The 25,840-nt window shown below is 40.6% G+C and overlaps 1 protein-coding gene and 1 non-coding gene across 3 annotated transcripts in view; one reads left to right on the top strand and one right to left on the bottom strand.

Annotated features, from left to right (window-relative positions):
• Positions 1-20,139, top strand: part of ZMPSTE24 (zinc metallopeptidase STE24) — a 38,736-nt gene extending 18,597 nt beyond the window's left edge. Inside the window, exons 8-11 of one of the 2 annotated variants that reach the window (XM_072771741.1) lie at positions 11,735-11,839; positions 14,659-14,802; positions 16,889-16,991; positions 18,413-19,974. In XM_072771741.1, the coding sequence (XP_072627842.1) occupies positions 11,735-11,839; positions 14,659-14,802; positions 16,889-16,991; positions 18,413-18,453 (393 nt within the window). In that variant the 3' untranslated portion in view covers positions 18,454-19,974. Of the gene's footprint in view, positions 1-11,734; positions 11,840-14,658; positions 14,803-16,888; positions 16,992-18,412 lie in introns of both variants that reach the window. The other variant, XM_072771740.1, reaches the window with a different exon arrangement.
• LOC140603273 (small nucleolar RNA U13) lies at positions 12,890-12,996 on the bottom strand. Its single transcript, XR_012006284.1, has one exon. It is a non-coding gene; the product is annotated as a small nucleolar RNA U13 (small nucleolar RNA).
• Positions 20,140-25,840: the final 5,701 nt, after the last annotated feature.

The following is a 25,840-nucleotide window of genomic DNA, read 5'->3' as shown; positions in this document are numbered from 1 at the left end:
ACAGTGTGGTCAGTTTTGTTTTCTCTTGTTTGTTTGACACGTATTTATGAAACATATATTCTGTGCTGAGATACTTTGCCTGGCACTAGAAATGCAAAAATAAAGAGGGAAATTTTGCTCTCAAGCAGTTTATGGTCTAAGGGAAAAAAGTCATCGAAGCACAGTACAATATGATAATTACAACAGTGAAGTTATATGTACTGGATACAGTGGGGAGCACAAGAGAAGACATTTCTTAAATCTGACTTGAGTCTCAAGCTTTTTCTGAATTCTTTCCTGGATGAGATCAACTGAGGCTGATTATCAAGATCTCAAGTACTGAAAACTAAAAGGGGGAGAAGGGACAATGATAAGAAACAAAACAAATTTAATCAGAAACAGCTGCCAGTATTTGTATATGTATGGGAATGTGCTATTGGCTTTGGTTTCATTTTGGATCTGTGTAACTCTGGGCAAGTAAGTTCTCTAAATCATAGATTTCTTAACTAAAAGATGATGCTAGCAGGGTTTCTCAACTTGGCACTATTGACATTTGGGGCCAGGTTTTTGTTGTGGGAGGGTATCTTGTTTAGCAGTATCCCTGGCCTTTCCCCACTACATGCCAGTATCAACCTCCCCTATCCCTAACAACTGTTACAACTGAAAATATCTCCAGACATTGCCAGACAGCCCTGGGGGGCAAGGCAAAAAAATCATTTCTGATTGGGAAACACTGGGCTAAAGATGCCTGCCTTTTAGGGTTGGGAGGATTTTTTTTTTTTTTTTTAAGATTTTATTTATTTACTTATTTGAGAGAGAGAGAGAGAGAGAGGGAACCAGAGAGCACAAGCAAGGGGAAATGGCAGTGGCAGAGGGAGAGGGAGAAGCAGGCTCCCTGCCGAACAGGGAGTCCAACGTAGGGCTTGATCCCAGCACCCTGGGATCATGACCCAAGCCGAAGGCAGACACTTGACTGACTGAGCACCAGGGTTGGAAGGATTAAATAAAATAATACAGGGGGAATACCTTATATTCCATTTTATACATTCTAACTACCAGAAAATAACTATTATCTTTTGAACATCCATTTTGATCCTAAAAGGATAGCCGAGTAATGTGCCTAGCCCGTTATAAATATGTACATGGAGCAAGATTCTGTGAAGGGATTAAGTAGCATTGGGAAAGGGCTAACTGCTTTGATTCTGCTTATTTTTGAAGTAGGGTTATCCTTCCAGTTAGGTTATTGGCATAAAAATCACTTTGGTCTGATCAAATGTCAGGATTTTAAGCTAGGAAGAGGTTCTAAGATCATCTTATCAGAGGTGCCTGGGTGGCTCAGGTCCCACGTTGGTCTCCCTACGTGAAGCCTGCTTCTCCCTCTGCCTGTGTCTCTGCCTCTCTGTCTCTGTGTCTCTCATGAATAAATAAATAAAATCTTTAAAAAAAATCATCAGTAGGAATACTGAAGTCCAGAAAGGGTAACCCAGGAATGGCACTGGGGAATCATGCACGTTCAGCAAGTCAGCCTGCTTAAGAGGTATCCACATAGAGGGGGATGTGGGTGGGGGTGGAGAAAATCATAGCCAAATCATGGTGTTAGATAGTGGTCTATTGATTTCAAACAGTAATGAAATTACTGACCTTTAGTATCTAGGAGAACAGTATTCTTTGGCTTAAATCTTACAAAAGATTAGTCTTTAGAAGTGTGTTGAGTGGAGTTTGAGTTATTTTTGCTGACTTCTTGAAGAGCCCACTTAAGTTCATTGACAACTACAAATATTTTAGCATCTATGTATAGATTATATGATGAAGATACACTAGACATAGTCTTGTCCTGAAGAACCTATAGTAGAGGAGACTAGCCATGTTTACACATAGCCCATAAATTAAAGTAGAGTGCAGTGAATAGTGGCTGGGATAGTTTGACTTGCAGAAATTAAGAAATTGAGAATTCTAATAGTTTTCTTAAAAGAGAAGGCATTGGGGATCGCTGGGTGGCTCAGCGGTTTAGCGCCTGCCTTTGGTCCAGGGCATGATCCTGGAGACCCAGGATCGAGTCCCACATCGGGCTCCTGGCATGGAGCCTGCTTTTCCCTCTACATGTGTTTCTGCCTCTCTTTCTGCCTCTCTTTCTGTGTGTCCTTCATGAATGAAACATTTAAATAAACATTTTAAATGAAACATTTAAATAAATGTCTAAAAAAAAAAGATACTTGAACTAAGAATTATGACTGGGGAATTAGGCTTTTCAGATTGAAGTTATGGAATGAATAAAGCTATAGAGATCAAAAAAAAAAAACTACATGCTGGCTATTCTAAGATTAATGATTATGTGGATTCTTAAAGGTGAGGATAGAAAGGTAGGCTGGGGCCAGTTTGTAAACTTCTTCCTGAAAACATCAAATGGTTGTTTCCAGTGGCCTGGAAGATTTAGATTGATTTGGGTAGAAGCCAGAGCTTGCTTTAGGAAAATTACAGTTTGGGGGCAGCATATAGGATGAAGCTGACTGGAGGCAAGGAGACTTCTAGAGGCCTGTTGCATCAAGATAACCAAGACAGTGAGGGTCTGCACTAGACTGAAAGTCAGTATGTTCAAGAGTCATAGTAAAAAATGATTTAAAGTACCCAGTGATTGCTATTGTGGGAAGTGAAGGAAGTCAAAGATTGACTCAGCCAACACAGAGGAAGACAGATACCATACGATCTCATATGTGGCATTTAACAAACAAAACAAACAAACAAGGGGGAAAAAATAAGAGGCAAACCAAGAAACAGACTCTTTTTTTTTTTTTTTTTAAGAAACAGACTCTTAACTATAGAGAACAAACTGATGGTTGCCGGAGGGGCGGTGGGCAGGGAGGAAATAGGTGATGGGGGTTAAGGGGGGTGCTTGTGATGAGTACTGAGTGTTGTATGGATATGTTGAATCACTGTATTGAACACCTGAAACTAATATAACACAGTATGTTCACTATATTGTTTATGATTAAAAAGTTAATAAAAAAATAACAGAGATTGACTCAACACTCATTAAATGTAGTGCCTTCCAGTGCATGTGCCATACTACTATTTTAGGTAGCATATCAGTATTTTAAATTGGAATACCAATAAATAAATAATTAAAAATTTGAATAGCTATATATTTATATTTATTAAGGTATATTAGAACAAAGAACTAGCATACAGTGACTTCATGAATATTGCCATTTATGACAAACCTAAGTTTTTAAAAGTGAATTGGTTTAAAAAAAGCTATTGAGTAAATAATCATACAGAGTACACAGATATACAGCAGAAGTTTAGGAAACAGGTTTATTCACTTGCTACTGAACACCTGTATATAAAGCAGTGAGGGTTATGAAAATGGTTGTCAATCTGATTGAGGTAGAGAAAATGAAGCATTTCATTTTAAAAAAATATTTTATTTATTTGACAGAGAGCATAAGCAGCAGGAGCAGGAGAGGGAGAAGCAGGCTCCCTGTTGAGCAGGGACCCCAGTGCAGGGCTCAGTCCCAGGACTCTCTGGGATCATGATCTGAGCCAAACAGACAACTAACTGAACCACCCAGGTTCCCCAAAGCATTTAATTTTTAAAGAAGTTTAAAGAAGAAAACTAAGTGATCAGAAATCCTGCCTCTCAGAGAGAACTAGTAACATTTTGGTGCATGGCTCAGTACTAGTTATTAACATTTTAAAAGGTGTCAAGGAAAATTAACTCTGGGATTTTACCCTTCTGGAGACAAACAATATTTGGAACAACTTGTCTTGAAAGTAGTTTAATTAAAAGGAAAAGTAAAACTATAGAAAAGCTGTCCCTTTACAGAAGAAAGTAATAAGTATGTCCCTGCAAGTGCTAAGGTTGTGTGTAAGTCTTCCCAGTTAATAAGAGTAATAGGGCACAGGCTCCAGAGATTTGGGTTCAGGGTTTACCTACTACTTACTAACAAGACAGTCTGAAGAAAGGCATTTTTAATTTCTCAGCTTCCTTTTCTTCATTTCTAAAATGAAGATAATACTCCCCTCCTGCCCAGTTTGGTAGTGTTGGGATCAAACAAGTCAGTAGATGAATCCCATGAAAAAGAACATGCTGGGATGCCTTGGTGGCTCAGTGGTTAACCGTCTACCTTCAGCTCGGGGTGTGATCTCGGGGTCCTAGGATGAAGTTTCTGCATTGGGCTCTCCATAGGGAGCCTGCCTCTCCCTCTGCCTGTGTCTCTGCCTTTTTCTCTCTGTCTTTCATGAATAAATAAAATCTGGAAAAAGAAAAGAAAGTGCTGGGATCCCTGGGTGGCGCAGTGGTTTGGCGCCTGCCTTTGGCCCAGGGCGCGATCCTGGAGACCCGGGATCGAGTCCCACATCGGGCTCCCGGTGCGTGGAGCCTGCTTCTCCCTCTGCCTATGTCTCTGCCTCTCTCTCTCTCTCTCTCTCTCTGTGACTATCATAAATAAAAATAAAATTAAAAAAAAAAAAGAAAAGAAAGTGCTATAGAAAAGTAAAAGATGTGTGGTACTTCTCTCTCTTCCTTTATGTGAAGTGAGTGTGAGAAGTAAAGGAAATCCAGTTTTGTTCAAGAATCTGTCACAAGAAGCAAGCCTCCTTTGTGTGGAAAGTGACCCTCATTTAAGCTCTGATCATTCCAAATCTTTGAATGTGACTCTGTGTGCTTCCAAATAGTGTTGTAAACCCAGCCACATGCCAGACAACAGTGCCTGTGCTGTTCAGTAGACAGCTGGTTGTTCTATGAAAGAATTCATAGTTCATATCAGGAAGCTGGCAACTAGTGAAAACAGAAGCCTGAGGATCATGTTACTTTATAGCAGTGGAGAGTAGCAGACTGTGTGTTAAGTTGGTGTAATATATTTGGTGGCTGCTGCATAGGCTGTTACTATTATTCTGTTACCATTATTCTAAGTATTAAACACAACAGCCATATTTTTGCTTATTTTGGAAGCAATAGAAAAGTTAGAATACATGAATAATCCAGCTGACCATAAATATCTTACCATAATGTATTTCTGATCTTTATAAACCATCATTTTTTTCATCATTCTCCTAGTACATACATGGATTGTTTCCAGTTTCTTGCTGTTAAAAATATTCTTGCAGTGAATATCTTCATATGTGGATCTTTACTCTTCATTTCCCGCTTAGAATAGATGTCTATTAATTGGTGCTTTAAATTGTTACTCTTTCTTAATGGCCCTGAAGGAATAGGTGCACACGTGTCTCTCTGCCTTTTAAAGAACTAGGTCAGTTTTCTCATTCTTTTCTTCCCCTACCAAATGTGCTCTGACCTGAATTCTAATATTTGAAAGGAAAAGAGATATATATGTCAATACTATCTTGCAAAATCTCTTTATCTTCTTTCTTACATATCTACCCAGAGGAATTGGGGAAGGAGGGGAAAAGTGGTACAATATCTAGATTCTAATAAATCTGGCTGTTTGTGTTCCCGTTAGGTTGCATTTTTCTAACCTGCGTACAACAAAATCAATTCCACATTCATTTGTTTTTTTTTTGTACTTCATCCTTTTAAGTAGCTGCAGTTTATTTCAAAACCCTTAGCCTTCACTTTCTAGGATATATATTCTCTAACTGTTGCAGGATACTGTGTGTGTCAGTGGATCAAGCTTGTTTATTCTTTGGTTCAGATTTCTGTATGTCTTTGATACTTTGCTTGATGTTTCAGTTATTGAGAGAGGTATGTTAATATCCTCTATTATGATAGATTTGTCAGAATTGATATATTCCAAGGGAATAGTATTAGGTACATATAAATTCAAGAATTAATGCATCCTCCTGGTAATTTGAACCTTTGAACATTCTGTAGTGACCTTCTTTAACGCTGTTAAGTCATCTTCTCTTTTTTTTTTTCTCTTTTTTTTTTTTCTTAAAAAAAAAAATCTCTAAGATTACTTAGAGATAAGTAATCTCTATGCCCAACGTGGGGCTCCATCTCACCACCTTGAGATCAAGAGTCCCATGCTTGGGGATCCCTGGATGGCTCAGTGGTTTAGCGCCTGCCTTTGGCCCAGGGCATGGGCCTGGAGTCCTGGGATCGAGTCCCACATCGTGCTCCCTGCATGGAGCCTGCTTGTCCCTTTGCCTGTGTCTCTGCCTCTCTCTGTGTCTCTTAATAAATAAATAAAATCTAAAAAAAAAAAAAAAAAAAAAAAGAGTCCCATGCTCCAACTGAGCCAGCCAGGTTTCCCTTGAGTTGCCCTTAAGTTGATTTTGTTTGATCTTAATATAGCTACACCAATTTTCTTCAGTTAATGTATGCTAGATGTCATCCATTTACTTTTTTAAATAATTATTGAGCTAAAACTCACCATTTCAACCATTTTTAAGTGTACAATTCAGTGATTTTTAGTATATTCATCATGTGCAACCAGCCACCACCATCTCTCTCTCTCTCTCTCTCTTTCTCTCTTTTTTAAAGATTTTATTTATTTATTCATGAGAGACCTAGAGAGAGAGGCAGAAACATAGGCAGAGGGAGAAGCAGGATCCCTGTGGGGAGCCCAGTGTGGGACTCGACCTCTGGCCCCTGGGATCATGCCCGGAGCCAAAGGCAGAGGCTCAACCACTGAGCTACCCCTCAGCTACTACTGTCTCATTCATCCTTTTGCTTCCCACCTTACCATCCTCTGTCTTAAATGCTGTATACAGAGTATGTAGATAGGTTTTGTTGTTACGGTTGTTTTGTTATTTATTTCTTAAATTTTTTTTTTTTAAGATTTTCTTTATTGAAGAGAGACACACAGAGAAAGGCAGACACAGGCAGAGGGAGCAGCAGACTTCCTGTGGGGAGCCTGATGTGAGACGCCCTGAGCCAAAGGCAGACGCTCAACCGCTGAGCCACCTAGGCATCCCTATTTCTTAAATTTTATTTATTTGAAAGAGAGAGACAGAAAGCACAAGCACAGGCAGGGCAGAGAGAAAGTGGCAAGCAGGCTTGATACTAGGACCTCAAGATCATGACTAGAGCCCAAGTCAGATGCTTAACCGACTAAGTCACCCATGTGCCCTATTATGGTTGTTTTTAAGTCCAAATTGAGAGTCACTATCTTTTTAAAAATTTTTTATTAAGTCTGTTTTGATTACGGATATATTTGGAATTATTTCTACCATATTATTTTATGCCCTCTTCTTCTGTCCTTTCCATACATGCACTGTACCCCCAAACATATATATGTACTCCTTTCATTTCCTTTCCTTTCCTTTCCTTTCCTTTCCTTTCCTTTCCTTTCCTTTCCTTTCCTTTCCTTTCCTTTCCTTTCCTTTCCTTTCCTTTCCTTTCCTTTCCTTTCCTTTCTTTTCTTTTCTTTTCTTTTTTGGAGGGCTTTTTAAAAATTCTATTTGAGGGGGATCCCTGGGTGGCTCAGTGGTTTAGCGCCTGCCTTGACCCAGGGTGTGATCCTGGAGTCCTGGGATCAAGTCCCACATCAGGCTTCCTGCATGGAGTCTGCTTCTCCCTCCGCCTATGTCTCTACCTCTCTCTCTCTCTTTCTGTGCCTCTCATGAATAAATAAATATATAATCTTTAAAAAAAATTCTATTTGAGTTGCTGTTCAGTTTGGAAGGTTCTTGTATGAGTATTCTCTCAGAGACCACTGTTAAAAATTAAGCTTGCCCATATAATTTAAAATCTTAAAATATGGGGCGCCTTGGTGGTTCAGTGGTTGAGCGTTTGCCTCTGGCTCAGGGACCAGTGGTTGAGCGTTTGCCTCTGGCTCAGGGACCTCATGATCTTAGGGACCTGGGATCGAGTTCCGCATCAGGCTTCCTGCGTGGAGCCTGCTTCTCCCTCTGCCTGTGTCTCTCTCTACCTCTCTCCCTGTGTCTCTCATAAATAAATAAAATGTTAAAAAAAAAATCTTAAAACATTCTGCCTCTCTCCCTGTGTCTCTCATAAATAAATAAAATCTCAAAAAAAAAATCTTAAAACACAGTATCTCCACTGCTGAGCAATCCAGGGACCATACACACTTTAATCCGATCACTCCTTTCATCTTGTGTTTTAGCTTTGTTTAATTTTTACCCCCCCAAATTAGCATTATTATTATTTTATACAGTCATTATTTTAGATTTATTCCTGTACTTACCTGTTTCTTTGCTTACCATTCCTTATTCATTTTACACCTTCCTTTCAGACATAACTTTCTTCCAGAAGTATATGTTTTAGCACCTTCTTTGGAAATTTCTGGGTTTTGTTTTTATTTCATTCTCATTCTTGGATGTCAGCTCAAGACTGATTATCTCATTGAACTGTTTTTCTTTTTTTTTTTTTTTTTTTTTTTTAACTGTTTTTCTTAGCACTTTAAAGATGCTATTCTGGGGTACCTGGGTGGCTTAGTCGGTTAAGTGTCTGCCTTCAGCTCAGGTCGTCATCCCTGAGTCCTGGGATCAAGCCCCATGTCCCAAATCTGGCTCCCTACTCGGGCTCTGCTTCTCCCTTTTCCCCTCCCCCTACTTGTGCTCTGTCTTTCTCTCAAATAAAATATTTAAGAAAAAAAATAGATGCCATTCCATTGTGTTGTAGCTTACCTTGTTCCTATGAAAAAGTCTACTCTCAGTTTATTGTCATTTCTTTATAGTTCTCTCTGGTTGTTCTTAAGATTTCTTTTTGATTTTTATGTTCAACAGTATGGACTTTATGTCAGTCTTACTTGAGATATAGCATTGTTCCTAAATCTAATAACTTAGATCTTTCCTGAAGTTTTGAGAATCTTAGTCATTGGTATCTTTGAGTGTTGCCTCTCTCCCATTCTCTCCAGTCTATCTTTCAGGAATTCCAACTAGATGAATGTTACACTATCGCATTCTGCCTTTCACAAGTGATAATCACCCTTTGATATTTTCTGTCTCTCTGTGTTCCAGTTCATTGATTCTTTTTCTAGATATATTTATTCTTTAAGTAGGCCATTGTGTTTTACTTTTAAAGCTCTATTTGTTTCTTTTTCAAATCAGTTTAGTTGTTTCTAGGGGTCTCCTCTTCCTTCCGTGTTCTTAGATCTCTTCTTTGTATAAAGCTTGCTTTTAAAATATTTTGTATCTAACATTTCCATTGTCTAAAGTCTTATGGAGCTAATCATGCTCTTTATTTTTTCTGCTCTTACTCATTATTCCATCATCTTCTGAAGTCTTTGGCAATTTTTATTGTGAGCTTATAATGCATCCCTGATTTTAATCTTTAGGAATCCTGAGGGGTCTGGGTTTAAGGTACAATTCTCAATTAGAGGATTTGCATTTGCTCCTGTTATCTGTCCCCAGTGCTACCAAACCAGAAGTACTTTAACCTGTCAGGTTGGGATTTTTCTGGACCATACAGATAATGATTTTGAATTTTAATCAGAGACTTTTTTTTTCCACTTTAGGTAAGACTTGACACAATTGGGTAATTTTGCCACTGTATTTTTTTCTAAGCTTGTGCAAGGGATATCAATTTCAACTCCGCACCTTTGGCTTTTCCCTATAAATTGTATGTCTAAAAGGATATTTATAACTTCTTAAGCATTTTTAGATGTCTGGGATTTTTTTAGACTATCTAGTAATTAACATTGCCAGAAGAAGGTGTCTGGTGGTGGGTGTGTATGTGTGTTTTTATTGGTGAATGAATATGTATGTGCACATGTGTGAGTGTGTGTATTAAGATTAAATTGTTCATTGTGTCTTGGCACTATTTACATTGAATCTGGGAAGTTTATAAACAATTCTATTTGGCTTAGTAAACATATTTCATCATTGATATGACCACCTGGCAGTTATGTTTAATTATTTGGCAGTACTGTAATAATATGCAAAGGGTTACACATGTTTTAACTAAAATTATTTTATTTGATTGATGAAGCTTTTACATTCATAATTGTGTAAAAGTTGAAAGCACAGGTCTCTGGCATCAGACTACTTGGCTTCAAATGCCAGACTCTGGCTATGTGGCCAGAGGAAAATTAGTGAACTTCTCTGTGCCTAGATTTTCTCATCTGTAAAGTGGTAATTATAAAATATATCCTATGGTGATAATGATGTATAAATGAGATAGTTAAGTATTTAGCACAGAGGGCCTATGTTTGTAGTTATTGTTTAATAAACATTAGCAATTTCTGTGGTTATTTTTTCATCTTTCCTGGCCCAGTCTTTATATGTGTTGAAGGGGAAAAAATTAAAATTTTCTCCTTATATAATGTCTATTTCTTCCATACTGCTTTACTTTCCTGCATCTAGTCTTCCATCTTAACAGCTTCTTTCATGTATTTGGTAATTCTTGGTTGTCTACTCCTTAGCAAGAGAATGGGACTAAAAACTTGATTGGAATCTCTGAGCCTATCGATAAGAGGTGTTCACTGTAGGTTCCCTGTACCCCGTGTGGTCTTCTTGCCAGAGAACACCTGGTGTTAGTATCCTCCAGTCTTTCCTGGAGTGGTGAGAGTTCCCAGGCAGTACTCTTTTGATCTTCTGCCTGGAGGGTAGTGTTCTCGGAGCTGGGTATGGGGAGGACTCGGTCAGGAGAGAGTCCTCAGTATTCAACATCCTTTCCCAGCAGCTAACCAGGTTATGTAGTCTGCTGCTGGTGTACTCTACCCTCTGCTTTGTGGAGCCATCCTTTGAAACGTTCTCTTCTTTTGCCCTATCCAGAGAGAACAACCGTTCAGGCTCCTGCTGCAGTGAGGGAGGAGCAGTTAGTTGCCTTTTGGTGTAGAGTTGGAGAAGGAATCTGGAGCCTTAATTACTCCCGAAACCACTCTTACCCATTTCTTACTCTAGTGACTTCCCCTTCTCTCCCAGTTCCAAAAGTTCCTAGTGTTGTTAGTTCCCAAGCCCTTTGAAGACTGTGTTAAATCCGGCTTGTTCTGTTTGCTCCACTGCTGGCTTGTGAGTCAGCTTTCTCTAGTCTACTGTAAAGCCTGTTCATTTGCCCATCTGCTTTCCTGCTTCCCAGATGTTACTATTGTCACCTTTTCTGTTTTCCCTAGTGGGTTTCTATCTTTTTTTTTTTTTTTTTTTTAAGTCCCTTGGACTGTAGTTTTTTGGGGGATTTTGGAAGGAGTAACATTAGTTGTGCATTGTGAATGTTCTTTTTGCCATCTTAACTTGCAAGTCTCGATTTTTTAAATGGAAATTGATAGTGTTTTGGGGGGGATCATAAGTGATATGTGCTTATTTGTAGATAATTTGGAAAATAGAAAAAATAGAAGACGGTTAAACATTACTATAATTGTATCATATAGAGAAAACTAATTAACATTTGATATACATCTGGTTTGTTTTCTGTATTTGTGTGTTTTTATGATACACATTCATGTTTTTTCATAATCGGAATCATTACTTTTACTTTTGTATCATGCTTTTTTCACCTAATAAGCCATTTTCCCATGTCAGAGCATAACTTTGGAAACATTTCTAATGGGTTTACAATATGGCTGTCATACAGCTTTGTCATGATTTATTTAAATATTGTTCTATTGATAAAGATTTATATTTTTAATATATATATTTTTTCCTAATCCAAATTAGACTGAGCTTCATGAAGTTAGAGAATGTCTTGTTCATGATTCTTTCTCCAATGCTTAACCCAATGTCTACCATGGAATGATTTCAGAGAATATTTTGTTAGGTAGATGAGAAATTTTGCATAAAAGACTGATTGTTTTCTTAAATTAGTTAGAATCTAAGAAGGACTCTTACTGAGTTAAAAGGCATAAAGTTTCTGAAGGTTGTTAATAATTTATTTTCAATGTGTTCTTTGATTTAGAATAAGAAACAAGGATGTAAAAATGAGGAGGTGCTTGCTGTACTAGGCCATGAACTGGGGCACTGGAAGTTGGGACACACAGTCAAAAATATCATTATCAGCCAGGTAAGTTGGAAGTGACAGTTCTCTTTGTATGGCATGGTAGTCAAAGGAGAAGTACAGCAGGCAGGAGAAGTAGTCTAGTTAGAGAGGCTAAGACAGACTGTAGCTGGGCTACCTGGCTTCCCCTCATGGCTCCCTGACTTAATATATGTGGCTTCAGGTAAGTTCCTTAAGCTCTCTCTGCCTCCATCCCTTGTTGAATGATATTACCCCCTAGGACTGATGTAAGAATAAATGAGTTAATACATGTAGAGTTTGGAGTAGTATGTGGAATCAGTAAGTACCATGACAGTGTTTATTGCTATTACCACCATTGTGGTCAGCTCCAGTGTCCCTCAGTTATAGGAACTGTGAAAATCAAAAGGCGTGAGCTTTGATAAGCTAGACATTAAAATGCTTTCTTTTTTCTTTTTTTAAGATTTTATTTGAGAGAGAGAGAGAGAGAGAGAGAGAGAGAACAAGAGCACACAGAGCAGAGGGAGAAACAGACTCTCTGCAGAGGAGGGAAGCCCAACGCAGGCCTCAATCCCAGGACCCTGGGATCATGACCTGAGCCTAAGGCAGACGCTTAATGACTGAGCCAATCAGGCGCCCCTAAAATGCTTTCTTTTTTTTTTTTTAATTTTTATTTATTTATGATAGTCACAGAGAGAGAGAGAGAGGCAGAGACACAGGCAGAGGGAGAAGCAAGCTCCATGCACCGGGAGCCTGACGTGGGATTCGATCCCGGGTCTCCAGGATCGCGCCCTGGGCCAAAGGCAGGCACTAAACCGCTGCGCCACCCAGGGATCCCAAAATGCTTTCTTTTTAAACCTTTTTTCTCATTTAGAAGTCATTATACATCTATTGAAGAGGACTGTAGTAACTAAACAAGAAAATAACAATTCCTTTAACATTCCTCCTCTGGGGTCTAAATCAGCTCTCTAAACCAACAGTTACCACAGTTGTTAGGCTCCAGGTGAAATAGCACTATATTCTGTTGACTGGTTCTGAGCAGATGTGGCCTTAGCTGAGTCTGAAGTGGGTGTTTTGTCTTGTTTTGTTTTGTTTTCATGTCAGATGGGTAATGTGCTAAGGTCATAACAAGGTTTGAGGGAGGCACATGTCCTACAATGGCGTAATAGGCTAATAGACTGTGTGCTCAGCAAAAGCCAGTGGGGGGAATATCTGGGTTGTTGGTTAATGCACTGACTCCATCCCTGGCACCTTGGCCTTTGTTCAAGAGCCCCTTGACCAAGTCCTAGAATAGCTGGGGAGAGAAGCTAACATCCGCAGAGTAGGTATCTTCACCTTACTGACAGCTTCCTTTGCTGTGGCCTCTTTTAGTGAACATTCACATTGGACTAAAATATTATACTCTGGGCTAATTTTGGAAGCTTTTCCACATACCCTATTTTCCACATCTTGTTAGCCATTCTTAAGTTCATTCCAATTCCCTGATCATCCAGCCAAACCATTATTTGCCCACTGCCAGTGATTGTATATTCTTAGCTCAGGCCTTCTGTCCTTCCAAGCTGAGTGAGCAATGAAATATACTACCCAAAGTTTCCCTCATTTAGAGTATTTCCTTTATTGTTGTCTTCCAAGTACAGCCCCAAGTGGTTCTGTAATGCCACAACAGTCTACTTTGAGCCAGTGCCAGCATAGTTGTACTAAGTTAATTGTAAAACAGGCTCACATTTTTCCTCCTCAATTAAATGATTATAGGGAGCTCCCCATGAGTAAGGGTTGATTGAGGGGGGTGGTAGCGTGGCAGGAGTTGACATACTAGGAGTATGATCCACTTGCTCATTTAATGTACTTCTCCCTTCATGACATCCTTCATTCCCACTTGCATATGTGCCGCTTATATCTGATTTGGAGTGCTTCAGGGCCTACCAGTTTTCTGGCTAGGTGGATCAACATGGCAGTCAGTTTAGGAAGGGCAGCTCAGATTGCAGGTTTGTAGTGTCCCACAATCAGGAATCAGTCTCTGGTAGGGCCCAATAGCAAACTAAAAGTTGTTTTTCAAAAGGCAAGTAGTTACTTGACAAAAATGGCATGCATAGCTTATTTTAACTCTAGGGGCCTTCACTGTGAGTGAAGTTTTCTGTTGGAGCTTGTCATGTTGAATCTACTGAATTATAAGGACTAAATGATAGAGCTGGTTGTGCTTCAACCCAGGCCAGCTGGCGAACCTTATGCTGAGCCCAACTCTAGGCTGGTAGCTTTTGAGTCATCTGGCAGATGGTTTAGAGCAGTACATTTGAATAGGGTACCTCTGGCCTCCAAGATCCTGACCACCCAGTACCCCTTTTACTCATATTTTGGTACAGATTTTTTATTTTTTTATTTCCCTCCCCTCATTTATTGTTAAAGGTACATCTACTTTTTTTTTGGACCTTAGTACTCAGTACAGCTCCAGTGGTTCTAAAAAGTAGGGAGTCTTGTTTTTTTGGAGCTTCCACATCAAGGTGAGTGGAAGGCCTTGTGTCTGATTACAATTTAGTGCAAACAGAGCCAGAATCCATTCTAGCCTTTTAGCTTTTTACAGAAAGAAAATACTCCATTGCTATTGGCCACTTCAGACTCTCAGTCATAGGAGGCTCCACTTAAACTTGCCTATCCATATAGAAACCTACAGTTTAGACATTTGGGGAAATTTTATTTTTCTTTCTAGGATAAAACTGTAAAATTACCCAAATAACTTTTTCTATGATTACACTAAAACTATTCGTAGTTAGAATCACACCATGATGTCTGATTCTAGTTTTTTGGTGCTTCTGATCCCATTGTGAAATCACCTTAGTAATAACTTAGGAATTTTGTGTCTTTCTTTCTAGATGAATTCTTTCCTGTGTTTCTTCTTGTTTGCTGTATTAATTGGTCGAAAGGAACTTTTTGCTGCGTTTGGTTTTTATAACAGCCAACCCACTCTAATTGGATTATTGATCATCTTCCAGTTTATTTTTTCACCTTACAATGAGGTAATGTATAATCGTTAAAGTTATCTCACATATGCCCTTGCATTTCAAATCTAGAACCTTTAGGATAGTGAAAAAAGAAATAAAACTATATTTTTAACAAGTAGATGATTTAATCCTTTCATTTGCTGGCCAGTCTAAGAAAGTAGCAGAAAAACCCAAGCCCAAATGAACAAATGCTTGCATGCTGCCAGCAGGGGTGGGGGTGGGGGGGTGAGTAGAGGACTAGACTTTAGTGATGGAAACCTTGATCTAACCTGTACCTCAGAGACTTGGTAGATGGAGATTAACTATTGGAATGCTATGTTCTAGATCACATATTCCCCAGTGCTTGGCTGAAAATCTTGTGTATGTGAGGGAATGAAACAATGATAGTTGAGTATATGTATGTATGTATGTATGTATGTATGTATGTATGTATATGTATGGCTAAATATGGGAGACAGTATGATGACACTGTTCCTCTGATTGTGTTCTCTGACTACCCGCTTCAGAATAGCCTTAAGGGTCCCACCTCAGGCCCTTTTGGTGTGTTATGGTAAGTGAGGTCAGATTGCTCAGTAGCGGGACTCCATGCAGGTGGTAAGGCATGGGTTAATGAGACTGTATATTAACAAATCTGATGATGGCAACATGTCATGATATTTAATAAATTAAGTCAAATTAAGCCAAGAAATAATATTGGGGATTTTGAGATGTTTCCATACAGAAAGATTCTTTCCTGGAGACAGGTTGTAAAGATTTTTTTTTTCTTTTCTTTTTTTTTTTAATTTTTATTTATTTATGATAGTCACAGAGAGAGAGAGAGAGAGAGAGGCAGAGACACAGGCAGAGGGAGAAGCAGGCTCCATGCACCGGGAGCCCGATGTGGGACTCGATCCCGGGTCTCCGGGATCGCACCCTGGGCCAAAGGCAGGCGCCAAACCGCTGTGCCACCCAGGGATCCCAGGTTGTAAAGATTTTAAGATAAACTAAATGAATCCTGTTTCTCCATTACAAAGGGGGAAAGGGTTGGAAAAGAAAAATAGAAAAGAATAGATCATATTTACATAGCATTGTCCATATAAACTAAGAAAGTTTCCCAAAGCACTGAGATTTACTACCTTTACATTCTTTTTTTTTTTAACTGAAAGTATTTTCTAAAATGCCTTATGCATTTTGTTACTAGTTAAATGGATTAGAGACACTTTTTGTTTTTAAGATTTTATTTTTAAGTAACTTCTACACCCAACATGGGGCTTGAACTCACAACCCTGAGATCAAGAGTCTCATGCACCACCGACTGAGCCAACCAGGTGCCCGTAGGGAACACTTTTTAATGATTTTGCCATTTCTGTCTTCTGTCGCAGTTCAGCCATGCCTTTAAGGACAGTGAGCTATGTATACTAATGACCTCCACTGCTTTTTAAGCAGTTATCCTACTTATTTAACTATTTTTGGGGGGTCTTTTCCTGTCAAGCTGATAACGCTTACTACAGTCAGTGTGACTCACTTACATCGTTATCCCTTTCTAGTTTTTTTTTTTTTTTTTAAGATTTTATTTATTTATTTATTCATGAGAAACACAGAGAGAGAGAGAGAGAGAGAGGCAGGGACACAGGCAGAGGGAGAAGTAGGCTCTGTGCAGGGAGCCCCACATGGGACTCGATAATGGGTCTCCAGGACCACACCTTGGGCTGCAGGCAGTGCTAAACTGCTGAGTCACCCAGGCTGCCCCCTTTCTAGTTTTCATCCTTAACCTACCCTAGATGGGGAAATTAGATCATCAAACTCATTAAGTAGCAGTTACCAGATTCTGATTTGAAGGGTCCCATTCTAAGTACAAGCATGCACAGTATTTAATAGTGTTCTCCTTTGTGGCAGTTAATTTGGCTGCTCAGAGAGTTTTTGTTTTGCTTATTTGCTTCCTTTTATTGAGTGGTTGAGTTCACTTCAAAAACCACCTAAATAAATGAGGGGTATTAGAGTAATTTGAAGTGTGATTAATCTGCAGAGATACTAGCAACTGTTTAAAAAATCTTGGAGAACCTAGAAGATTTGTTTCAAAAGGACTAGATATTTAAACAAAAAAATTTATGCTTAATGTCAGTGTTTGAGAAGGCATGATAAAAAAGAACTGTTTTCCTCGGAAAGTTGGGAAAATTCCCCCTTAAGAAGAGTTTGGAAACCTACAGCAGAGCAGGCAGGTGCAGGTTAGTATCTGCTTATGTTTTTACTTTTATGTTTAATATGAGATTCAAAGAACACTTAAAATCAGATAGGTTGATAGAGACTAACCATTTTTTTTTTAAGGATTTTATTTATTTATTAGAAAGAGAGGGAGCATGAGTGGGGGGAGGAGCAGAGGGAGAGGAAGAAGCAGATGCCCCGCTGAGCAGGGAGCCTTACTGTATCCCAGAACACTGGGATCATGGCCTGAGCTGAAGGCAGGGGCTTAACCAACTGAGCCACCCAGGCGCCCCCACTTAATGATTCTATCCTGAAAAGTATATTAAAGATGTAGAAAGAAATTTCTGGCAGAATTCATTCAGGTGATGGCTTTGAATATGTCTAAGAAGGTATTAGGAACTCCCAGGAATTATTTTGCAACTCTCTTATTTGCTAGTAACAGTGAGAGGTACAAATGAGAGACTTTTTAAAACTTATTTTTTGTTTTGATGCTGAAGTATTTTAAGGTAAGAACTAGAATTCGTGCCATTCAATCTGAAGTACTCCAGTGTGCAAAGAAATTGTTTTCCCCTCGAAATGTATATCTTCTTTTTTTTTTTTAATTTTTATTTATTTATGATAGTCACACACACAGAGAGAGAGAGGCAGAGACACAGGCAGAGGGAGAAACAGGCTCCATGCACCAGGAGCCCGACGTGGGATTCGATCCTGGGTCTCCAGGATCGCACCCCGGGCCAAAGGCAGGCGCTAAACCGCTGCGCCACCCAGGGATCCCGAAATGTATATTTTCAAATGAAATTGGACTCCTTTGTAATGGTCATCATCAGTAACTGGATATTTATTCTGACAATTCTGCCGTAGCTCAGAACACTTTAGAAAATTCAATTTTGAGGTTTTCATTAGAGGCCGTAGCCTCTTATGTGTAATTAGTGAACAAGAGAAAGAGTCTGAGCAGAAATGACAACTTAACCTCTGATCCTGAGGAAGGTGGTGTGCGTGATCTGTGGAGGCACCGAGACTCTCAGTGCCACCACCTTCTAGCTGTGTGACTTCCACCAAGTTATTTCCGCTTTCTGAACATCACCTTCCTCACCTGTGAAACAGCAGTAAGAGTAACTACCATGGTAATTGTTAGGATTGTTGGGGAATACGTACAGTGCCTCCCTCAGTGGCTGGCACATGGCAGATTCTTAAAAATTAGTATTTTTTTGGTCAGAATAACATATAGACTTGGATATATATCTTTTTCTGGTCTGTTTGCTTGGGGAAGGAAAAAAGCTCAATTTATAATTTCCCACCTAGGTTCCCTAAATACTAGTGGTCTTTCTTTGAGTCTGCTGTTTCTTATCCTGAGCTGAACTTCCCCTGTAGGCCTTGCTCATGCAGCTGGCAGTGGCAGCAAAGAGGGGGGCAGTGGTTAAAACTCTTCTGTTTACTTTTTCAGGTTCTCTCTTTCTGCCTAACAGTCCTAAGCCGCAGATTTGAGTTTCAAGCTGATGCATTTGCCAAGAAACTTGGGAAAGCTAAAGACTTATATTCTGCTTTAATCAAACTAAACAAAGATAACTTGGGATTCCCTGTTTCGGACTGGCTGTTTTCAATGTGGCATTATTCTCACCCTCCACTACTGGAGAGGCTTCAAGCTTTGGAAAGCTCAAAACAAGACTGATGTGCCCAGGGTCTGCGACTCAAGACATTTCTGATTATTTCTGTCCTGACAGCATGTTCCAGCTCTTGATGTTTTTAAACTTTTTTTTTTTAAAGGGAAATTATTAAGTACAGAAAACCCAGATTTAAATACATTTAATATCTCATGTCAAAAATGATTTTAATAATCCATTTCTTAAAAACCACTCAAAACACATTTTGAGGCTTAATGTTTTTAAAGGCATGGTTTTATCTTTCACATCTAATTTACCATCATCTTTTAAAATTATTTGAGAAATACAAAACTTGTTTTATTCACACACTTATATGGAATCTGCATATAATGTGTTTGGGGGCATATATTTAATAGAGGAACACCACCTCAGAGTCCTTTCTGTGAGGCAGAGACAGTGGTCCCAAATCATTGTGCTCATACCTAAATTGAGATTTGTTGTTATTTTCATGCTATTGTGACCTAACCTGGCCAATCATTGTTTTAAGTAAGGAAGAAAATAATCAGTAAGGCTGATGTTATTTAAATGAAAGCAGTTAGAGATATGTTCTACTGTTCTACCAAATTTCTCTGTTGCCCGTCTTGCTTCACACTGATCAGGAGCCTCTAATAGTGCTCTGAAATTTGAAATTATGTTTAGAATGTTTTAAATCACTGGGTTTTGTTTTTGTTTTTAGGAAAATATCAATCTTTACCTTTCTTTCTACCTGATGGATACGACTCCATTAGAGGTAAACTAGTATATTTCAGAACACTCAGCTTTTTCCTCATCTATACTCTTTTATTCAGTAAATAGTGCATCCTTCACTTAGCAGAAATTGCCCTATTGAACAGGTTTTGCTATTTTTAAAGTGGCAGAATGTGGAAAGAAGGAGAAAGGAAGTGGTAAGAGATGTAAGGGTGAAACGATGATTCTCTTATGGTGTTTCAGGAAAAAATATAGTTTTATATCTCTTTCAAGGACAGAAGAGTCTCAGTTTTTATTTTTGTAATTTTTATCAGGAAGTCATAAGTACTACTCAATCAGACCTGGTTTCCATTTTTGAAAATTACGATTCTTGATGTGCAGCTAATTTTTATTTTCAAAACAGATGTCATGAAAGATTTCCGGTTTTCAAAGCTGTGTGTTTGACTGCTTCAGATCTCTGTCCATTTTCTGAACGAGAACTTACTTTGTGCCTAGAGCTCCCACCCTCTGGTAATGTTTCCCTTCTGAGCATTTATTCCAAAGTGGAATCAACTGTGTACCTTTGGTATCTGGCCAGAAAGTCTTTTACTCAGCTCATATTTGGGTAATGTCTTTACATGGAAGTATAACAAAAATAAAGATCTAGTTTAGTACTGCATTATTTATTTTCCTAAGGCTAAAGAGGAGCAGTCTTTTGCTTTTATCCAGCATCCTTTATCTGTGGATTCACGCTGTGATTACTGCCTTTCCTTCCTTCTGTGCCTTTCAATACAAATTTCATTTCTGCACAAGTGAAACATTAAAAATTGCCAATGCAGATTAATGGACTTTGTCTTTGATTTGACAAAATTGTGTGTCATTTGTTACCTAGAGGTATGTTTATTTCCTAAGAGGACTTGGGGGCTAGTCATGAAGAGTAGGAAGAAGCAGCCTTACCGTTGACTGATGTCAATGCTGCGCTGTGCCTGACCCACACAGTCCTCTTCTGTGCCTCCCTCCTGTTCCACTCCAGAACGCCACTGGGTTTTGATGTTTCATCAGAAGCTTCATTTGGAACCACTCCTCCACTTCCATCTGCTCCGATGGTCTTGGGCCTGTCTGGTCTGCTCCAGCTGCCTCTTTGGGCTCCTTTACCTGTGGCAGCAATAACTTGCTTTTTAATATGTAATTGTTTTGACCTAGTCCTCTCCAGTTTATTGATGGCAGAGGCATAGGGATGGCCGGACAGTACCAGTAGGTTCTCAAGGTATTGACCAATCAGGGGCTGGAATAGAGAGGCCAGCCAAGGAAAGAGGTGGCACTCTGGACCCTAATACTCAGAGGATCTGCAGGGGGCAGGATGAAGCAGATCCGGGCCTCAGGTAAAATGGCATGACCTCAGCAGTATTGATCTCTAAATCTAAGGTAGAGTCTCCATGAATGTAGAGTATACACTGCCTTTATCTAACATAGCCCTTTGTGGAAGCCTGAGAGCTACTAGTAAATTTTGTCTCTGTTTAGGATAGGAGCAGAGTTCCTAGGATTAATTCAGTAATTTTAGTTCCATTGATGGTGCCACCTTGCCCTTGGTCTTTATATTCTCACTGTCATCCTTAATCCCTTGTGTGGTATTCCCCTCCCTGAGGAAGCATTCTTCTGCTTGGTCTTCTTCATCAATCCTTTGGATTCTTCTGCACATATATGCTCTGTGTTGCTTTGACTGTTTTGAGTGTTTTATCATCATTAGCAGAAAGTTTACTAAGTACTACCTGAGGGCTCTAAGTTCTGTTCTAGTTGCTCTATACAAAGAAAATTATAGGGAACTTATATTCAAAAACTTATGTTTCAAGACCACAATGAGTGAGCAAGTAACTTGTATATGGAGCTATACATATAGTTTGGTGGGAGGCAGAAATAACCCGTAGTGGGATGGTATAGACAGACAATATGGATAGGAAAAACTCTGGGTCTTCTCATCCAGGATGGATTCCAGGAAGGAGGATTTTCCAAACAATTTGACCAGAGACAGATAGGATGACACACACCCCCATGTTTTCTAAAAATCTGTGAAACCAGAATTTCCTACACCCAGTAGCAGGATGAAGCCAGCATCTCAGATACCAGCCTGCGCCTTCAGATCAGAGCTCCTCTCTGGCTCAGGAAGGGTGTAACTTCAGGGTTAAGATCCAGGGTTCTAGAATCCAGTGTACCATATACCACTTACTAGGAAAATTTTGGGTAAGAAACATGACTGAGCCTTTATTTCTCCATCTGTTACTTAGGAAATACCAAGTCTTCACTCTACCAAACTGTGCTCCAGGCTCTGGGAGATATGTTAGTAAATAGGTGATAGAAAAATCACCCCCTCATGGAGTTCACATTCTAGTGTGGAGGGAGGTAGACAATAAAAATACATATAATAGATATTAAACAGTGATACATGTCTTGGTGAAAAAGGAGAGCTGTATACATGTGTATGGGGAGTGGGAGTTGCAATTTATTTTTTTAAAGATTTATATTTTAAAGTTTTTTTTAAAGACTTATTTTTAAAGATTTTATTTATTTTTTTAGAGAGCAAGTGAGAGAGTGAAAGTGCATGATCTGGGGGAGGAGCAGAGGGAGAGGGAGAAGCAGACTCCCCACTGAGCAGGGAGCCAGACGTGGGGTTCCATCCTAGGACTCCAAGACCATGACCTGAGCAGAAGGCAGATGTTTAACTGATTGAGCCACCCAGGTGCCCCAAGAGTTATTTATTTTAGAGAAAGAAAGCTTTTGCATGCACGCAAACGGGGAGGGACAGAGGGAGAGAGAGAATCTCAGGCAGATTCCATGCTAACTGTAAAGCCCAATGTGGAATTTGATCTCAGAACCCTGAGCTGAAATTAAGAGTGGGATGCTTGACCAGCTGAGCCACCCAGGTGCACCAGGAGGTGGAATTTAACATACAGTGATCATAAGGTGTTGCTAGAGGTAATGTCCACACAAAAACCTGATGGAAGTGAGTAGGTGATTTGTGGGAAGTGGGTGTTCTGGGGAAGAATGTTGCAGGAGAAGAGAACCACAAGTATGAAGACCTTGATGTGGGAGTGAGTGGTGTGTTTGAGAAACCCCATAAGGCCAGAGTGTCTGGGATGGGATATACCAAAAGGAAATAGTGGGAGGTACAGTCAGAAAGGTAGGGATAAGGTAGTTTTTACAGAGTCTTGTAGGCTGTTGAAGAATTCAGGCTTTTCCTAGAGTACAGAGGAAGCCATCAGAGGGTTTTGGGCCAAAAAGAGACATGATCTAATCTCAGTTTTAGCAGAATCACTCTGCTTGCTCAATTGAGGAACAGGGGTGCCATCAGTGGACTAATTAAGTGGATTAGTTGATCAGAATACTTCTGGCAAGAACTAAAAATGGTGCCTGGGTGGTGGTCAAGAAGGTGGTGAGAAGTGATTGGATTCTAAATGTATTTTCAAGGCTGGAAGAACAGGATTTGCTGATGGAGAAGATTTGAGGTGTGAAAAAAGGAGTAGAGGATGATTCCAGTGTATACTGAAAGCATGGAGTTGCCAGTAACTGAGATGGGGAAGGAGGAAGGAAAAGGGCATTCCAGAGGGGAAGGTTGGGACTTGCACAGTGGGCAGCCTAAACTTGAGATGCCCACCAGACTTCTTAGTGAAGATGTTGAGGCAGTTGGAGAAATGGATTGATTTAAGGGGAGAAGCCTAGGTTAGGGATGTGGGGATGGAATTTAAAGCCATGAAACCAAGGGAGGTTGCAAGATGAGTGTGAGAACAAGTGCTCCAAGGACAAGCCACGTGGCACTCTGACCTTCATGACCTTTATGTACTGGGAGATGAGAAGTCAGCAGAGGAGTCTGAGAAGGACCGTGTGGTGAGCTGGAAGCCAAATCAGGCAGTGTTCTATTCCCATAAAGGGGAGCAAAACTATGGGATGGTAGCAGTAGGTAGAAGTCAAGTCAGGAGGGTTATTATATTTAACAGGATGAATAGGGATAATACCTGTGTCAGGATTGCTGTAAGGGTAGAATAAGATCGTGTTTGTAGGGTGCTTAGCATGGTATCTGATAATAAAAGCTCAGTAACTGGTTAATAGCAATAATAGGGGCAGCCCTGATGGCCCAGTGGTTTAGCACCGCCTGCAGCCCGGGGTGTGATTCTGGAGTCCCGGGATCGAGTCCCGTGTCAGGCTCCCTGCAGGAAGCCTGCTTCTCCTGCTTGTGTCTCTGTCTCTCTCTCTGTCATGAATAAATGAATAAAATCTTTAAAAAAATAGCAATAATAGTTAATAATTTACAATAATTGCTATGATATAAATAAGCACGAGAGACAAGTGCCTAACCCAGCTGGCAACTGCGGGGAGGGGAGGATCAAGTTTTGAACGAGGAATAGGAATCAGCTAAGGAAGGGTGAGAGTGGTATTCCAGGGAACAGCAGGTACAAAAACATCAGAACATGGGGCTTTTTTTTTTTTTTCACATATTTATTTGACAGAGAGAGGGAGAAAGAGCACAAGCTGGGAGAGCAGCAGAGGGGGAGAGAGAAGCAAGCCCTCCACTGAGCAGGGAGCCCGAGGTGAGCTCGATCCCAGACCGTTGGGATCTCGACCTCAGCCGAAGGCAGAGACGCTTAACCCACTGAGCCACCCAGGTGCCCGGTACATGGGGCATTTTAGGAATTGCAAGAAGTTAGGAGTGACAAATGACTGAAGAGGAAGAGGGGTCAGGCCCAAGGGCTTGTGTGCCATAATAACGCCTGTGGATATTACCCCAAGTAATATTCATTTGGCCAGTATGTATGAAGTTCCTGCTAAGTACTAGGTATTGTTGAAAACTCGGAGGACACAGCAGGGAACAAAACAGGTAAAGTCCCCTGCCTTCATGGAGCTTACATAGTGGAATGAATGAATATTTGCTGAACGAATGAGTGAAAAGGAGAGATCGACAGGGTTGGAGACGAATTAGCGATGGGGGTGAAAGCCAACGAGTTAAAAGATGGTCCAGGTTTCAGGCCTGGGCCCCTGGTAGGTGGTATAACTGGTCACTGAGATAAGGTATCAGTGTTGAAGAAGCAGTTTGGGGGAAGGATAGGCAAAGGGGCAGAGGACACCGTGCTCCTCACCCACCTAGAGCTAGAGCCACTAGACTTCGGTTGACTGTGACCTCATGGCAGCATGACAGGCCCAGTAACCAAAGCAACTGGCAGTGGGTCCTACCACCAGTCAAAGCCTTCTTCTGGGGATAAGGACAGGCTCCCCATTTATCCTGAGACTTTTTCTGCCCTTCCCCGGCTCTTTTACAGCAGCCTCTGGACTGCTTGCTGTTCTTGGGCAGTGCTCACCTGGCAGAGGACCTCGTCAGCTTCTGTGCCCGCCTAGTGCCACCATAGCAACGCCCACTCCGAAAATTGCCAAAATACCTGGCAGCCAACTAGAGATCCTAATTGTCAGTAAGACGCCCAAGCTCTGGCCGAAAGCCCTGTCACTGTTGACTTAACAGCGTGGCTTGGACGCTGGCCATCTGGGCTGAAAGATTAGTGACTTACTAAATTACTTGCAACAAAAGCCCATCATCCAGACTCCGGGACCTCTGCCAGGGGCAGGTTTGGGACCCTGAGTCCTCACAGGCTACGTGATGGAGGAGAAGCTGCTGAGCCTCCGGAAAGGAGGTTCCTCCTCCATGAAGGAGCCGGGCCCACTTGATGCAGTGCTCCGTTAGGCCGCCCGAATCCCCCTTTTCCTAATTACTAACAGGGGAGTTGAGTTCCTACTTTGTTTCTGTTACACCAAGACTTTTGTCTCTTGGTTCAGTTGGGGGAGGTTCATTCTTGCTGGTGAAGGGAGGAGCCTGGACGTTGTGGGCCCTCTTGGAACACGCCTCAGCCCCACACAAGCTGAGACCAAATCCCCTCCTTCCCGGTGTGAGGCTTGGTGGGGTCTTCCTTTCAGCATCCCGAGCATACTCATCTACTTAATAACTACTTATTGAGCACTTGCTATGTGCCAGGCATGTTTCTGGTTTTGAAACTTTTTCTCTTTTCAAATGCTTTTTTCGTGTGTGTGTGTGTGTGTGTGTGTGTGTGTGTGTGGACACTTAAGTTCTGTTCTTAGCAAGTTTTAATTATACAGTATGCTGTTTCCAACTGCAGTCACCATGTTATTAGATCCTGACACCGGGCACTGTTCTATGTGCAGGTTCCAGAATGAAGCAGCAAACGAGAGACCAAAGTTGCTGCCCTGCAGAGTTTATAGGATATTGTCGAATAGTGACAAGTGCAAGGACATAAAGCATGGGAGAGGAATCTGGAATATTAGGTGGGGATATGAAGGCCACTTTGGAGTAAAGACCCGAAGTGAGGGCACCGGCAGTGATGGTATTTTGGGGAAGAGCACTCCCAACAGGGGGCCGACACATGTGTGGCACAGCATGTTTGAGGAGCAGCACAGGGGCTGGCATGGCTGGAGTGGGATGTACCAGGGTCCCAGTGGAGACATGAGGTCAGAGACGCTTAGGAGAGTCTCATAGATGCGGTCTTCCTTAG

Source organism: Canis lupus, chromosome 13 (assembly GCF_048164855.1).
Source record: "Canis lupus baileyi chromosome 13, mCanLup2.hap1, whole genome shotgun sequence".
NCBI classification, from domain to species: Eukaryota; Metazoa; Chordata; class Mammalia; order Carnivora; family Canidae; genus Canis; species Canis lupus.
This window is presented reverse-complemented; position numbering and strand designations above follow the sequence as displayed.